Raw genomic sequence first — 18,653 nt, 5'->3', positions numbered from 1 at the left:
TATAGAATTTATGTCCATTTAGCCATCTACCAATTTTCACCACAGTTCTTGTATGTCACATTGGATCATCATGAAATTTTCAGTTCAGCATGATCTCATAAATACCCCTGTTGAGTTAAATAATGAGTCAAGTCCACTGTTAATTAACTACTTTTCTTTTTCTGTTTAGCCTCGGGAACCACTGTAAGGTATTACTTCAAAGAACGAATGAGGATTATATGTATGAATGTAATTGAAGTGTACAGTCTCAGGGTGGACCATTCCTGAGATGTGAGGTTAATGAAACCCAGCCACCAAAGAACATCGGTATCCACAATCTAGTATTCATATCCATGATTAACGTGTTAACTACTAACTATTAACAGCTAATTAACTAGTTTTACAGTAGATACATACATGTATAAAATAATTCTCTCTGCAATTTATGAAGGGAATTTTTACTTCAACTTTGTAGCATCTTGCTGGCCAAATGCAGGTGTTTTTTAAAAGACAATTAAGTTTAGCATAAACCCAATTTTTTATGATAATACAACATTTGTTTTTTTTATAAAATCTGTAAAATTATTTTTATTTATAAAAAATTTATTTAATTTTGAGTATCTCTCTTATAGGTAAACATTTACTTTTTTAAAATACACATAACATTCAATGTAAGTTCAGTCTATGTTACCTCACAATCAAATGGGTGCATTTATTTTCTGTTTACATTATCTTAGCTGATTTATCTGTCTTTCTTATAGCTAAAGTAAAAGTTACACAAAAGCTGCTTTCTCTAAGAATAATGAATGATATTCAGAGTACACAATCAGTCCCTGTCATGTACAGATAAAGATGTCACTTTTAGGGTTGAATATATCCTGTATTTGGTTATGCTGGCATGTTAATATTTAAAAATATATTAAGCTCAGTGAAGAAGAAAATAGGGAAACTGTTTTATTTTTCCTAGAAAACCTGAAATGGAAAGCTTGCTTTTCTCGAAAGTGGCTGTGTTGTTAAATACTCATATATCAGTTCTTACTTTGATTGTTATTTTTCTGAAAACATTAATATTTTAAAAAATTTTATCATATGAAATAGCATTTTGTTCAGAAATGTTGGTATAGAATTGATATAATCCTGCAAAAACAGTTTTTAAAAAAAAAATTTGTATTGCAATGAATTATTTTTATATAATTTTTTTTTTATTTTCCCTCATTCAACTCAGTTGTTTTCAAATTATTCCACACTCAAGATAGACCTACATAAAATTAACAGTTTCTATGCTGCTTTCATACATTTACTTTAAAATAAAATAGCTGCATAGTAACTGAAATACATCGGCCAAGAGTTGAACAATCAAATGATTTTCAGCTGCAGTGACAACTTGCTAAACTGTATAACATCGAAAATTGACTTATTAGACTGCACAGAATGGAAACTCTCAATTGGTACCAAAAATAAAATAACTGAACATGAGTTAGTGATCCATAGATATGTCAATTAGTTCGAGCCAAAAAAAAAAAAATGTATTCAACTTTGAAAAAATATATATTAAACTAATGAATGTTGGATGTAAACACTGCAATATTAAAAATAACATTAAATTGTAGATACAAAAACATATTAATATCTACATGAAATGTTCTTACCTTCTGCAAGACTATCGGAGTAACTGAATACTTTATACTATGTTATTTGATGAAACAAGTGAACACAACTTTTTTTTCTTTTCACATAATCATTTTCTTATGACACTTTTAGCATGCACCTAAATTATGTTTTTTTTTCACAGCTAATATAAACTTCAACGTTGAATATTTTACAAAACCAGAAGAAACAAAATTGAAAAAACCAAAACAACCTAATCCCGCCTTTACCGATTTTGTGATACAAAATGATAGGAGAATATCTGATTGCGGAGCAGTTAACGTCAGTATATTTACTTCTGCTGGTGTATTGAATATGCTGAGAATTATTGGCGGGCATCCAACACAAAGAGGTCGTTGGCCATGGCAGGTTGCTTTGCTTAACAGATTCAAAGTAATTTGATATTTTATTTCATTATATATTTTAAAATTGTTAATATACTATTTCTTGGAAACTTCTTGAATACCTTTGGTACTGGTGCCTTGAACAGGCCACCAGTGCCAATAATATATAGTGAAATCTCCTTTTTCGCGCTTCCTATATACTAGATTTCGTTATTCGCGGTGCAATATTTTTTGATGTCTTTTCTCCATTCGCGGCTAAGATTTTCCGTATTCGCTTACGTTAAATTATGTAGTAACATTAAAAAATAAAAATATTAAAAGATTTAATGGCGCAGGTAGAGTAAGAAGTTGAAGAGATAGAAGATACGATCCATGGAAAACAGTTAAATGTCAAACTTACCGAAGACATTAAACAATCTCGTGATCTTACCCGGTTTTTTGTAGATGCTGATCCATCTTTGAATAGAAGATTAATCTTTAAGCGCAACATTGAAGATGCCATGTAAGAATACACACGGATTTAAAAACAAAAGCGAGACAAGGAAAAATTACAATTTTTTTTAAATGCATTCTAAAATATTGCAGGTTAGTTTTGTAAATTTCCTTTACAGTAATTTTAGTTTTAGTGTACGTAGTACGGCAGTGATGTTTTCTTGATATTTTAAGACGATTACCGAGTACGATTTGAACATGTAATACAGTTTTCTAATACAGCGGATACTGTAGTGAGATTTTAAATCAAACAATTCGGTAAGTGGTTACGAGTAAATTAGGAATTTATGTATATTGTATTTTGTTAAATATTTTTTGCGTAGTGTACCTACGTACTGCACTAAACCAATGCTTATAATTAATGTTGCCGTCTGTATTTCATCAATAACATCGCCCTAAGTTAGTACGCTTTATTTTTATTTTTTTTCATTTTACATAGAACCTAACCATTATTCCATAAATTAGTATTAGTCCCGTTACATATTCGTGGTTTTCTGTATTTTTACGCTCTCTAACCTCCGCGAATAAGGAGATTCTATTGTATTACATTAGAATTATGATATTTGAATATATCCTTGTCACTGGTATATTTTGGTTAATAGGATTTAATGGTCTCTCCTAGGACTATTGTCTGAGACTGATTAAGACAAATAACCAAACTCTTGTAAGGTGGTGTCATTCCAAAATAAATAAAAAAAACAGTTAGAAACTAAAACTGTGTGATGATTGTTAATAAATTCATTCATGTAACGGCTAATAACATAAAATTCCCCAGGAGGTTCCATACTGCAACATAAAATTCCCAAATGTTACATGAATTTATTTTAAGGATATGGTAATCTTTGCAGTTTTAAGAGGCATTTGTGCATATTAAACTGAACATATTTAAATATGACCAAGATTACATTTAAAATAATGCAAAATCTGGAAATTCAGTCTAAATTAATGAGCTTGTACTTTATCTAATGTAGTTTCTTACTCTAAAGGAACCAGGGCTCAGCATTACACAATGACTTGAGGGAAATGAAAATATATCACTGGATTACAACAGAGAAGTGGAAGGGATCCAAAATGACCACATAATGTTACATTAACACCTTCAAGAGGGTTGTTTGCAGCATCATTGTGGCAGAAGTTATTATTTTTATTGTGTAATATAAAAAAGAAATAAAATGGATGTGGTTGTTTATATCTGTTTTAAAGTTTAATTTTAAATCAAATAGGAGAAAAGTCAATAGATACCTTGACCAATACAGGCCCTTGATCTAGTTGGTGTCAACCTCATCAGTATAGTATCCTCATAGTAAGTATCATCCTCATTGCCACATTGTTATTTATAAAATTATATTATAGATCAAATTGTGCAGATTACATCAGAAATGGGTAGGCATACACTGTTTCACGTAGAAAAGGAACTGCCCCAACATTTACTCTCGGAAAAGGTTCAAGGTTTTCCCAAAGAAGATCAGAGTATTTCCATTATCATCCAATGTGAAGTTAAAAAATAAAAGTTAGAAGTGATTTTAATCATTATTAATATTAAATAATTGCAATGAAAATAGCTGTTAAAATATAAAATAGTAAGTAAAATTTATTTATTAATAACAATTTTAAAATTGAAGATATTAAATGAAAAATGTTTGATAAATTATTTGTACATTTTAAATGGGAATATAGATAATTGGGGTTTATTTAATTACTATTAATTAAAAATTCTTCAATATAATAATATTGTTTTCATAAAAGGAAATCATTTAATTTAACTTTAAATAAATTATTTGAAAGATCTTTAATATAGTCGGGTAATTTATTACAAATGGTAATGAAGTAAAATTATTCTACTTTTTTGGTGAATCTGTCTTCTGATTGTTTCAATATGACCTAACCAAGATATTTATCTCTTCCATATTATCTTCATCAAATTCTGCTCCTCTTCTATTCTCAATACTTCTCCACATTTCTCATCTTGTCTATCTTCTAAATTCTTCTTCAATATTAAATTTTAAAACTATATAAGTAACTTCCCATTCTTCTTTCTGATCATCCAATGATTCAGATCTACAAAATACCATATTTCACACATAGTATTTGCCAAATTTTTTCCTCAGTTCAATTAGGATTCTTCTTATTGTAAGTAATCTTTACGCCTTTTCAAAACTTCTTTTCTTCCTAAACATTGTGCTTCTTTCTTCCTCCACAGAGCTTTTGTTCCAAGTCATCAAACTTCCCAAATATTTTTCTTTCCTATGTGTATGTTACAATCTGTTCAACTAGTGATCAGAAAGCTACCCTGCCTAGGCCCAATGATGATGATATATATGACATAAATGAGGCATATCTTATAAGACTCAGGCCAACTATTCCTGAGACGTGTGGTTAATTGAGCCCCAACCACCGAAGTACACCGGTACCCACCGTCTGTATTCAAATCCATCTAAAAGCAACTAACTTTTACTAGGGTTTGAACCTCAGAAACTTCAACTTTGAAAATCTACTGTTCAACAATTGATTTGCAATAATGAGTAAGCCACTCGGTGGGCTAAATACTTAAATGACCTTATATGTTTTCTAATCTTCCTTCCAGCAATATTTTAACAATTTTTTTTTCCAACTTTTGCCACTTTAGTTTTTCTGCATTCATTCCACACTGTTTCCCCATTTTTACAATATTTTCCACCTGAATTGCAGTTCCTCCTCTGATTTAGCCGACACTGATTGGTCATCTGAATATTTGATTGTTTTTATTTTTTGTTCTGAAACTACTATTTTGTTTGTTTTTTTTCTAGAGAGAGAGAGTCTGCTCCTTTTACAGAGAATTCCTTCTCTGTTAATTTTGCAACATATATATTGAAAAGTGTTGTTAATTAAGACATCTATATCTTACATTCTTCTTTCATTGCTTTTCATTTCCTACTGTAGCTAATACTTCCTGCCATTAAATACCACTTTCACCCATTAAATAAAACATATATACATATTCCTGTTCATTTCTAATTCTTTTTCTGTCAACTCGTCAGATACCCATTCACTTGTATCTCATGTCCTTTTTCACACATACTAAAGCCAAAATGATGTCCCATATTCTTTTATTCTCCTCAGTTTGTCTTTCTGTTTTCTTCAGAATTAGCCTTAGACTAGATCATTAATTGTAATGTATTAAAGTGTGTAATTTTTCTCATTTTGTGTTTTAAAATTACAGCGTGTAAAATGTTTATTATTTATATTTTAGGAAGCTTTCTGTGGAGGAACATTAATATCAAATCAATGGATTGTAACTGCAGCTCATTGTGTAAGAAAGAGATTGTACGCTAGATTAGGAGAACATGATTTATATTATAAAGAAGGAACAGAACTTGAATTTAAGGTAGATTTCTTGCATTTACTTTTCTTTTTCTATTTACACTTTTAAATAAAACTTCAGTTTAAGAGTTAATGTCTGAAAACACTTTGTTAAGAAAAAATTTTAAAAAGTTTCTAATTGATAGGTTTAAACAGTAAAAGTAATTAATTTTTTTTTTATTCCAGTTTTTATCAGTCGGTTTATTACCACTATATCCTACTTAATGAGTTGAAAAGATTATCTTAGAAAAAAATAATATGGAGTGAAAGCCTCTAACCTAACCACTGGATTTCTAACCATGTGTAAGGATTGAAAATTGTACCAACCTTATAATGTCCCATTTTTATTAAAACAGCTAAAACATTTTAATGAAAAGAGTGAAAAATAAGAAGAATTTCCAATTTTTATGAGTGATAATATTTTTTTTTTTACAGTAATCAATAGTAATATTTACTAACTGCGGGGCACCTCCGCAACTAGGCCCTCCTGGCAGGCGGTGTTTTGGATTGGGATTATTAGGCGTCCAAAATTGATTGCCTTTTTTTTTTTTGAATGATGAAAATTGATATAACAATAGTTAAATTAGAAATTAACTCTAGAAATTGATACTAACGAATCGGAATTTTCCGCTAGTACATTCCGGTGGCTAAATTTTGGTTATAGTTCATTATACTATAAAGAAAAACTGTTTCATAAATAAAAAAATAAAAATGAAAAAAATAATTTTAGGCCCGCATCTCAGAATGGATTGAAAACAAGCTTTGATGATGATATGTAAAATTATGTGAGTCGTAGCTTTTAAATTAAATATAATTATGTTTTGCCAATTTTTTTTTTATGCGTGTTTGCACCCCACTCTGTACACCATTCATCTCGCATAAGAAAAAAATTGGCAAAAATATCAAATTTTTAATTTAAAGCTATGACTTTCACATAATCTTACATATCACCATCAAAACTTGTTGTCAGATCCATTCTGAGATATCGTTATAAAATTATTTTTTCCGTTTTAATGCGTTTAATTTAAGTGTGGTGTTTTAAAAAAAAAGTCTTACATATTTTTTTTTCTACTTTTTAGTCCATAACTTTATACTTAAGAGCTGCGCTAGCATACAGGTTTGAGCGTATTTAGCGAAAGATCGGATCGGTACGTTTTAGGGTGGTGAGTGCATCCCAACCCCGTAGGAGGAAGACACCCGTCTTATGACGCTTCCGATCGCCACTACCCCGCCTACGATCTTAGGCCTGATGGGCTTTAACGGAAGTCGTCTTTCGCACTCTTGACCTTTTACATTTCATAGTAATAAGCCAGGCCTCGTTGGGATGCCGCCGATGTAAATGCCTCGGTAGACATTTACATCGGTGATTTTTAAACTCAGCTTTTGCCTTCGCTTTAAGCCGCGTCCGGAAATCTTGAATGCCGTACATCGTTGCCCTCTGAACTAGCTAACCGAGCTCGCGGAAGCACGAACCCCGCGCCTAACTTTTAACGAGCCAATTTCTAGTAATTGTCTCGAAATTGAAGGCAAATTAACAACAACATACCATCAAAAATGTTGATCGCAACAACGAAATTTAGCCATAGTTCCCTTGGTGAACTCTACTTCAGTTCATACCCCCCCTCTCACCATCCCTCTCTCTTTTCCTGTGTAGCTTCCGGTAACTACCGTTTAGATAATACTTCAGAAGATGAATGAGGATGATATGTATGAGTGTAAATGAAGTGTAGTCTTGTACATTCTCAGTTCGACCGTTCGTGAGATGTGTGGTTGATTGAAACCCAACCGCCAAAGAACACCGGTATCCACGATCTAGTATTCAAATCCGTGTAAAAATAACTGGCTTTACTAGAACGCTGTAACTCTCGTCTTTCCAAATCAGCTGATTTTGGAAGACCCGTTAACCACTAGACCAACCCGATGGATCAGTTCATACCCCTGACTTTAGGTTAATTTACGGACTTCGGTCTGGTTTACAAAGGAGAGACAGACAAACCTCCTACTCCCACTCAGCTCCATCGCAGAGTACCGCGGGACTGGTCGATGGAAATATTTTCGGATACTTTCTTAAACCATCGTCGAGATGCCGTTACACTTCATGGCTGCATGAGATCCATGCCCTCGGGAGTGCAGTCGCCATCCCGCCGACAGCGTCGTGTGCTCGTTCAAACTGCTCTCAAAAAAATTCAACTGCTCGTTCAAAACGGTGCTACACCTCACGGCTGCATGGTAACCCGTGTCCTCGGCAGTGCAGTCGCCGTTCCGCCGATTACTAACATTCAAATAATCACCACAATTTCTATCTAACCGTGGCTCGACGCCAATCCTCCTACCTCCGGCCAATCAATTGGTCCACAGTGTCATCGATCCTACAGTCCGGACACAAGCCGGAGTCAACCAAACCAAAACTAACCAAACTATTCCTAAAGGCACCATGTCCCGAAAGGAATTGGGATGTATACCGATTGACGAAACTCAACTAATTGCTCGCAACTCCCTAACATTTGGAAAGATACTGTGCGTGTATCGACTAGTAGAAGAATCGTTCCACCTAGCTTGCCAAGAGTCATAACCTTGGTCGTCAGTTTCTCGCATACGCCCAGAAGTAAGAAGGTCTTCCTTCTTAAAAAAGTACCGGTTGCTACGTTCCGTAGCTAGAATATCAATGGGTTTAATGCCAACGATCATAGACTGCCTCTCTTGAGACAGTTCTGTAGCCACCGATAACAGCTAACAATAGAAGATGCTGGGCTCGCAAAAGATTGTTCCTATAACATTGGAATTGCAGACGATGAGCCCAGGCGGACGCAGCGTACAACATTATGGCCTCACAGACGCCTTTCTAAAGAATACGCATGGTACGATAACTTAACCCCCGATCGGGATGGATGACTACGGACACCAAAGAAGACATCGATGGCCTTCTTTGCAACAAACTGGAGGGGCTTCTTGAATTGAAGCCTCTCATCAAGGATAACGCCCAGAAAACTCACTTCTGAACGGTAACATACCTAATCGGAAGGCCGTCCATCACAACCTGCGGGTGACGGGTCGCGGCTAGACGACCTTTAAGAAGGATCATAGTGGTTTTCTCCGCACTGAAAACCATCTTATGCTGAAGACTCTACAACCTGAGAACCTTACATGTCTGCGTCACTTTGAGCTCTATCTCGGCACGCGAGTTGCCCTCGGCCAGCAGCAACGGTGGGTGAGTGTAATCAAAGCACAGGGCTGATTAAGGGCTGATTTTTGATGTGTTAAACAGTTAGCGCTTGACCGGCTGATGATAATACGCCGTTTGAATCGTGAAAATCGGACGAGCGGTTGCCGAGATATTACTGTGGCACCCTATCGCATCCCCTCCCCAATTTCCAAACGGCGCCCCGGGGACACTAGAAATTATTATCATGCTATAAGTACACCGAGAGCGGGTGGGTATTAATGAGGGGATCAAACAAATTTTTCAGAGCGCTAGGACCGATTGTTTTGGAGATATTTGCGATTTTCATCCGAAAATTCGGATCTGGTTAAAAATTACTAAATTTTCCCAAAACTTCGATATACAACGATATCTATTTGGCATATAACAATAATATAACAAAACATAAGTACACACCTGACCATCACGAAACGTACTAACGAATCGGGATTTTCCGTTAGCGATCGGTACATTCCGTTGCTAAGCTAAGGGGGACGAACACATAGACACACATAACAAATGCCGTGTAGTAGGATTTTCCGTTAGCGATCGGTACATTCCGTTGCTAAGCTAAGGGGGACGAACACATAGACACACATAACAAATGCCGTGTAGTAGGGTAGGATAATGGAATTCTGATGGTAACATTTTTTTATAAGTGAAAACTCATGTAAATAAAATTTTCATAAGTTCATTTTTTTTTTTTTTGAATATATAGCACTCTCTTACCTAATATTTTGAAAAAATTAATTGTATCAGTTCTCATAGTTCACAAGCAGCTGCATCATTGTAGATCAATTCTTACAATACCACATCATTTGGCCTGGAAAATGAGTATCTTTTTATAATATTCTATTAAATACTACGTTATTCCTTAGATACATAATGCTGTCATGTTGTATCATATGAAAGGAAATTTCTTCTACTTTCGTTAACGTTAAGTGTTTCAGATGTTATGACCGCTGTTTTCCTAATAGCCGATGCACTTTAAAAAAGACTTTTAAAAACAGAATTTATGATTTTAAATAGTTTTGATATTGTTATTTGTTCCAAATATTGAGAACCAATTATAATGAATTATTCCTGTGCAAATATAAAGAGCGCAATACCGGCTACAATGTGGGCGTTAGAAACACACATTTAAACAAAAGCAATTGATACCAAAATATCACACCTACTCTCTATGCATGGACAAATAAAAAAAATCTTAGTTCCATTATTGCTTCTTCAAATTCTACCGGAAAGTATTCTAGTAATTATTGAAGATAATATTCTTTAAATTTCAACAGACCGTGCTCAAACATAGTCCAGCAATTATTTAGTTCATTTTTATCAAGAATGCATGGACTATGCAAGGGTACGGTAAACTAGACTATTTTTTTGTGAGTTTAAAAGAGCTCAGTGTGGGGTTAAAAAATTAAACCATTCTTAATAATCAAGTATAATGGAAGATAAATACCGGCTTAGAATAAAGCAGATGTTTATAAAATAGAATGTTTATATAAGAATGGTAACAAAAATTTTAAAAACTGTTTTCAAGAACATTTACTGTCATATAAATGGATTAAATAAAAATTTAATTGCACTTGCCGTATTAGGTATTACTTGACGTATTAAACTTAAAATAAATAAAATGTAATTTTTTAGTACTTGAAAGTATTAACAACATTTTAAATAAATATTACTTTTATTAGTTCATTAAACTAAAATTAAACATTGTTTTAACTAAAAATTAACAATCAATCCGTTACTGAAAGCTGAATTAAAAAAAAAATAAAAACTTATTTTATCTTCGCATGAATACAACAACCCTAAAAGAAAATTACTTCGTAAAATGTATTTATGCAAATGCAAATAATTTTTTTTTTATATTACACTAATCGCTATTTAAAACAACATTTTTTTTAAAGACATTAGATGGTAGTATATATGACTTTCATCCAAAATGTCCTGAATTCAAATCCTAGTTAGGCTAGGAATTTTTCGTTATACTACAAATTTTACCTCTCGTAAATGTAAGTACAAATCGCTATTGTTCATTCAGAAAATAAGTCTAGTATTTATTTTATAAAAGCGTACAATGTTTTAATCACCCAGAAACAAAAATGTAAACAAGGAAATTCATTCAGCTGATAATACTTTAAAATAATGTTCACAAATTATTATCATTCAAAATGTTCATGGTAGCCCAACGGGCCGGTCTATTGATTAACTCATCATCGCGAATCAGCTGATTTTGAAGTTGAGAGTTCTAAGGTTCAAATCTTTGTAAAGGCAGTTAGTTACTTTTATACGGATTTCAATACTAAATCGTGGATATCGGTGTTTTTTGGTGGTTGGGTATCGATTATCCACACATCTCAGAAACGGTCAACCTGATACTGTAAAAGGCAATGCTTCATTTACATTTATACATATCATCCTCATTCATGCTATGAAGTAGTACCCTTATGGTGGTTCTGGAGGCTAAACAGAAAAAAAAATAGAAAATGTTCACGGTAAAGTTTAATAAGTCATATTTGGAAGTATGTAGATTTTGCAGACAACAATCTTAACATGTTCAAAATATGTATTCTATACAAATGTGTTTTGTACAATAAAATTGTCAGTCAGAGTGGTATATATTTGGTGAAATTTATTTCACTAAAGATTTTATGGTACTGTATTAAACAGAGACAAATTTATTAAAAATATTTCAGTGTGAATTTTCCAGAAATTGCTTGTAAAAATCATTTGATTTTTGCTCTGTTTGTTTTCTGTTCATTTGTTTAAATTATATTCACAAGATTGTATTTTTCCGCTATTCAACTTCTAGAAGCAATAGCCAAACAATTTTAGACATCTTGAAGTGAAATAAATAAAAGTCACATAATAAATGCTTATTTTTAGATTTCATGCCAGGTTACTAGGGAACATGAGGAGTGAATTGACTAAATTGACTTGATCAATCCAGCAGCTTTCTGGCCTTCTTCAAATTAGCTGATTATATTGCTGTATATCAATATGCTAAGCCCATTTCAATGTTGGTGATATTCAGCAATCAAAATGACACCTTCATTTTATTCATCATATACACTGGCTGGTGGTTTTGGACGATTATAGTTGTAGCAGAGACTTTTTCTGACCGCTTCACACTTCTTATAAGTTTTTATTTATTTCAGGTTGTGAAATCAGTTAAGCATCCAGATTATGATGCAGATACAGTTGATAATGATATTGCGCTTCTAAAGTTACCAATGTCTGTTAAATTAAATCAGTACCAACTTATACCAGCATGCCTTCCCCAACCATATCAGCCATTACCAACTACAAAACTTTGCACCATAATCGGATGGGGAAAACGTAGAACAACAGATGCATTTGGAACAGATATACTACAAGAAGCTCAGGTAATTATTTTTTTGAATTTAATATTAGCATGTTTGTGAGTAAGTGAAATAAAAGCACACCATTACTTTGATTGTATGTATAGAAAACTCCCTTTTAGGTTGCATGTAATGTTAAACTATGGCCAAAAAATATTTATTTATTTTAATATTTAACACAAAGCCTCTTATTATTATTTGTTACATTTGCAGTAATTAAAAAAAAACAACAGAAAAAATATAAATAGCTATAAATACAATAACTTTAAATCAGTAAATTACGATTACTTATCAAAAGACATACACTTTTATCAGGATAAATTAAAAATGTGTTGAAAGCATTAGTTTTAGGACCCCCTACCACCATTTTTAAATTGACAGCAATTCACTTTAAGGTGAAAATTTAAAAACTGCTGAGTCTTGAACTAACCTTTACTTAAATCAAGCTTCTTCAGAAACTGCTGTCAAAAGTGTCAATTGTTTTTATACCACTGAACATTCAGACGAGTGTTCGAAGTACGTTTTGATGTATCTTTGTTTTTATTGTTAATGTATTTGAAAAGTGCTGTTATTTTGGTTGTGTTTGTTCATGTAGAATATTGTTTCCCTTTGTTTGTTTATATCTAGCTTCTAAAGTATATAATATTTGACCTTTATTATTTACGTGTAAGATTTTCACATGGTAGTTTGTGTACATGTATGACTGGTATCTACAAGGTGCATATGTCTTGTTCATAGAAATAGATTCAGTGGTGTAGTGAAGTTCTTTATTATGTTTTTTACTGTTTTAATACTTCACCCTATTAATTCTATTTACATCTTATTACAGTTATTGCATTCAAGCTGTAGATGCCAATTAAATCAAATTTTGTTGATTGCTTGTTTGAATTTTTGTCTAAATGTCTATTTTACCTTCTTGGACAGTTTTTTCCTTACTACTATTGTTAACCTTAGTCTATATTCAAATATTTTTTTCGTTGTGGTAGATCTCCCATCCATTTCTAATACACTAAGTTCTGTTTTCAGAGTTATTATTCTATGACTAGCAGTGAAGATTACACGCAAGTAATTTTTTTTTAATGATAAACTTGATCAAATTTAATTTAAAAATTGATTTTTACTCACTTTGTAATATTTTTTAATTATTCTTAATTAATGATTGTGAATTTAAAACATAGGAACAATTCCTCTTACACCAGCTCTTCTAAAGCAGTACTCAAGTTTTCTTTATCTTTGTGATCTGCAGTTTTAAAGAAATCATAATAATTACTGATGTCATATTACAATACCATTCTGAAAAGTCTGTAGCAAATTTAGAGTGTGATGTAGAAAAATCAAACCTTTCTGATCAAAACTCCATTGCTTTTGTTATAAAAACATAACCTGACGTCTATGTTTATTATTAAATTGATAACTGAAAGTATTAGTTACTTATTATAACTGTACTAACATAAATCTGTATATCATTAATTTACCATCTTTTATTTAAATATTTCTCTGATTCTCTTGGATTTGGAAAAAGATATTAGAATAAATTTAAAAATAACAGATTGAAGTCACGTTCACTTATCAAGTTATAACCAATGCCATTCATTTTAATTTATTAAAACACAATTATTATTAGTCTATCAATAATATTTATGACTATTAAATACATTCTTTTTTATATAAAGGTTCCAATTGTTTCAACAAGTGACTGCAGAAAAGTATATGAGGATTATAAAATAACAGGTGAGAATATTCTGCTCAGATGCAATAAATTATTGAAATAATAATAATAAAGTAGTATTATAGTGGATTTTTAATTTTTAAAAATTAATATAAAGGAGTATTCTTATCAACTCAATTTCTGGTATCTGTAAATTATTGACTAACAAGATAGTTTTGAGTTTTTGCAAAGATTAAATTTAAAGATTAATAAAAAAATTGTCAACGTCTCTAATTTTCAGTTTATGTTATATGAAAGGATTAAAATATACACTTGCTTTATAAAAGTTTTGATTTTATACTGTAAAATTGAAAGATATAGAAAACTTTAATGTCTGTTTACAGTAGCATTAAATAAATTACAGATCAATCATCAATCAGCATTTAGATGTAGATAAATATTGTATTTCAGAATGTTACCATCTCATTCAATAGGTTAGTATTTAGAAGTCAGCTAGTCATGTTTTAACGGTAATGTTCATTATTATCCCTAATAATCATTATGAAACTAAGTAATTACCAATATATCCAGTCCTGGTGATTCATGGATGTAACAAGTTAACAGGTACACACATTGTACAAGCAAAAGATACAGTTACATTAGTCGCTGAATCAAGAAAGGTGGACTGGATATCTGGAAACGTCCAGAGTATCATACAAATCAATCTCTAAAATAAAGTTTAAATTAAATCTGATTTATTTATTAAAAATATTATTGTTGTTAAAATTATTCACAATGTTATTATTTTTATATTTGGTTTGAATTTTTCATTTGATGAGATTTGTTTATAATCAAAACTAATATTAAACAAAGTAGCAAATTTAAGAAATATTTGTCACTATCCATGAAACAAATCTGTTGTAGTGAAGTTAATCATTTTTAGAAATAACAACGAAACCCACCAGGTTGGTCTAGTGGTTAACACATCTCCCAAATCAGCTGATTTGGAAGTCGAGATTTACCGCATTCAAGTCCTAGTAAAGCCAGTTATTTTTACACGGATTTGAATACTAGATCGTGGATACCGGTGTTCTTTGGTGGTTGGGTTTCAATTAACCACACATCTCAGGAATGGTCGAACTGAGAATGTACAAGACTACACTTCATCTACACTCATACATATCATCCTCATTCATCCTCTGAAGAATTATCTAAACGGTAGTTACTGGAGGCGAAACAGGGAAAAGAAAAAAGAAAGAAAGATACAATAATGACATACCCAATTTATTAAACTCTTCAATTTTAAAGCAGTCATTTTGAAATGAAAGCTGCTGATTTACAAATGAGATTATTGTTTTAAATTGTACATTCTTAATGAAACAAAAAAGGAAATGAAATCTAGATTCTTTTTCTTTGCTTTCAATATGCTAACAGTAACACAATTTGACTAAAGGCTTAAATCATACAATATCAAAGTAATATAAACTATCCATTATAATGATAATGTGTTCATAATCATAAAGTGTCCATTGATAAATAAAAATAAAAGACTTGAATAAATCTGTTCAATGAGATAAGACGAGTTAAGTTTTAGAAATAATTTTAAGATGACTATTTTAAAACATTTAGAGAAAATGTTCTTTGTGTAGCATAGTATCATTTTTTGCATATAATGGCAGCCAAACTACGTTCTTTTTTTACCAACAATTTAAGTTTTTTTTTTTTTTTTTTAATAGTTAATGATCTTATTCTTCATAAATGAGCCTTATCTTTTATTTATCTTTACATTAAATTTTTTTTAACATTTAATTTTCCATTATTTACATAATGGTATGCCAAAATTATGCTGGATATCACAAAAAAAATATATAGTGGCACCTGTACGATAGAAAAGGGTAATATTCATATGCATACTGTCTCATATGACATCATTTTATCCTTAATCTTTCCGGTTTGGTCTTCCTCATGCTTCTTCTAAGGATATCTATTTTTGCTGTCAAAAATCTTTATTGTATCCTTCATTTTATGTTATCTGATTCTACCCCATAAAGCATTATACTCTGTACCAGGTTTGCCAGATCCTTTTTTCCTCATATGTTACCTTTTTATTCCGATTGAAGCTTCTAGCAATCATTTTAATTATCTTATAATGATTCCTCTCTTCCTAATTAAATATTATCCCCAAATATTCTGTTTTACATTGGTACTATTTCCGTCCCTAACTAGTCGATTACTGTTCTTGTCCTATGAAATGTGATAATAAATAGTGGACATTTTTTTAAATAAACCAACCATATTTTAATAAGAAAAGAAAGCCTATAATATTTTCCAACAAATTCTGATGAGTAACACCGCTTAATTAGATAGAGAAGAGTCAAAATATACCAAATGCAAATTGTAACAATAAATCACCTATCATGTCTTGCATCAGCAAGACATGATAGGTGAGACATGAATAGGTGATTTATCTGCAGTCTGTGATTTATCTGAGAGTATAAAGTGACAACTGCAAGAAATAGAATTAAAAATATCTTATTATTAAGGATGTCAAAAATATCTCCCAGTATCTATTTGGCTAGGATTTTATTCCTATTCCTAATAATAATCCTTAATATATAATTGTTAAAAATAAATTCAAATAGTGAGCAGAGCAGTTTTCTAAGTAAAAACAATTTCAAATTCAACATTGAGTGCAGTTTCAGTGCATATTTTTGGCAATTATAAAACAACTGTGATCATGAAATTAATGTCATTTAAAATTAAAAAAATAAATAAATAAAAAACTGTAGACTCTCAGTTCACATCGCTGAATAATTTGTTTTTGTTGTTTTTGTTTGTTTTTATTTACAGAACAATATTGAAAAAAGTATCACTCATTCTAATAATTGTGATTATTGTTTTTTCTGTAATACCATTACAGTAAAATCCAGTATATTAAATTAAATAATTAAATTAGTGACAATAAAATTTTATACTTATCAGGATTTTTACCTTGTAAAGCTAAATACTTAGTATATTTAATTTTATTTTCAGCCAAATAACTTTAACTGCTTTTCTCATACACTCGATCACTGTAAAATTAAAAACTATTAATAAAAGTGCATTTCTTTAATTTAGAACATTGATGAATGTAGTATGTTTTTTTTTAATTTTACTTTATTTCTAAAAAATGAAAACTCATGAAATTATATTCTCTTTTTTCCACATTTTTACGTTAGGTAATATGTTTTGTGCTGGTTATCGCAGAGGAAGAATGGATTCATGTGCTGGAGATTCTGGAGGCCCGTTACTTTGCCAGAATATTCAGACGATGCAGTGGACTGTATTCGGTATAACCAGTTTTGGTGAAGGTTGTGGTAAACAAGGAAAATATGGAATTTACACAAAGTTACCGAATTATATAAACTGGGTTAATAAAGTTATTAGAAATCATTCATGATATCGTTATTTAAAGATCAACTGACTGAAATTATTTCATCTTTATTTTCCATTGTATTTCACGAACAAGGATATTTTTTTTAATGATGATAATTATGCACTGTCATTTTTTGTCTTTTTTTTTGTTAAATCATTTAATATTTTTTAATAAAATAAAAATTTATTTATTGTAATCAGGTTTTTTTTTAAATTTCTCCTTTATAAATCAAATTCCTTTAAAGTTGACATGATTATAAGCTTCATTTATTATCATTTTAATCTCTGGAGAAACAATTTGTCTACCGCTTCTGTTTGTTATCAGTTATTTACATTTTTTTTTAATTATTAGCCTCGTCTGTAATTTCTACATCATTAATATTCTTTTTGCCCCATTATTCTCCCTTATAGTATACTTTTACATCATTATGTAATCCTCTACTTTTCCAGATATATATTATAGTATCTTTTCTATTGTTCTCTAATAATGCCCCGATTTTCTGAGATCTGTTCAAAAATGAATGTTTAGAAAACACAATAATATCCTTTAATGGTAGAATATATTGGAATTGTATAGCATTATCTGTTATTCATTATATGATTTTATGTTGCTTAGCGTATTTATAAATTTTTAAGTGAAGTGATGCTCAATGATTAAGATAATTTCTTCAAGTACAAAAATTACTATTTTTTAAAAGCAGTATGTTTCGTGTAAAATTTCATATCAGAATCACTTGTCAGTTTATTTTCTCAAGCAGCAATAGGCTGTTACTCAATAATTTCAGTTACAAATAATGAAATAAATTTTTCAGAATAAAATTTGGGTTTGAATTTAATTTTTTTTTTTTTTGATAAAAGACTGAGATCATAACAGTCTCTCAAGTAACCGAACACAGACAAGTGAGAAGAAAATATTAATTTGAAGAGTACATTTATTTGGAAGATTATCAAAATTGCATTCCGTAAAGGTTGAGGAAGGTTAATAAAGGTTAAAGAAGGTATTCAGGGAAAAACTGAAATATAGTAAAATAAGGCATTGACGCTAAACCACAACACTGAGCACAACTTTTCAGATTTAAAAAATTATTTAAAAATTACACAAATCATATATGTGATAATGAAAGGGAACAACTCGGACATTTATCTGGATGTCAAGCAAAATAGTAGAAAAATCCTGATTAGAGCAACAGGAGTATAACGTTAAAAACTAAACTGATAAAAATGAG

At 31.0% G+C, this 18,653-nt stretch overlaps 1 protein-coding gene across 2 annotated transcripts in view; it reads left to right on the top strand.

The window, feature by feature from the left end:
• LOC142331113 (uncharacterized) overlaps positions 1-17,615 on the top strand; it is a 93,236-nt gene extending 75,621 nt beyond the window's left edge. Inside the window, exons 7-11 of one of the 2 annotated variants that reach the window (XM_075376791.1) lie at positions 1,772-2,019; positions 5,692-5,826; positions 12,162-12,389; positions 14,039-14,096; positions 17,232-17,615. In XM_075376791.1, the coding sequence (XP_075232906.1) occupies positions 1,772-2,019; positions 5,692-5,826; positions 12,162-12,389; positions 14,039-14,096; positions 17,232-17,452 (890 nt within the window). In that variant the 3' untranslated portion in view covers positions 17,453-17,615. The remainder of the gene's footprint in view (positions 1-1,771; positions 2,020-5,691; positions 5,827-12,161; positions 12,390-14,038; positions 14,097-17,231) is intronic. The other variant, XM_075376792.1, reaches the window with a different exon arrangement.
• Positions 17,616-18,653: the final 1,038 nt, after the last annotated feature.

This window comes from Lycorma delicatula, chromosome 10, assembly GCF_047948215.1.
Source record: "Lycorma delicatula isolate Av1 chromosome 10, ASM4794821v1, whole genome shotgun sequence".
In the NCBI taxonomy this organism is placed as follows: domain Eukaryota; kingdom Metazoa; phylum Arthropoda; class Insecta; order Hemiptera; family Fulgoridae; genus Lycorma; species Lycorma delicatula.
This window is presented reverse-complemented; position numbering and strand designations above follow the sequence as displayed.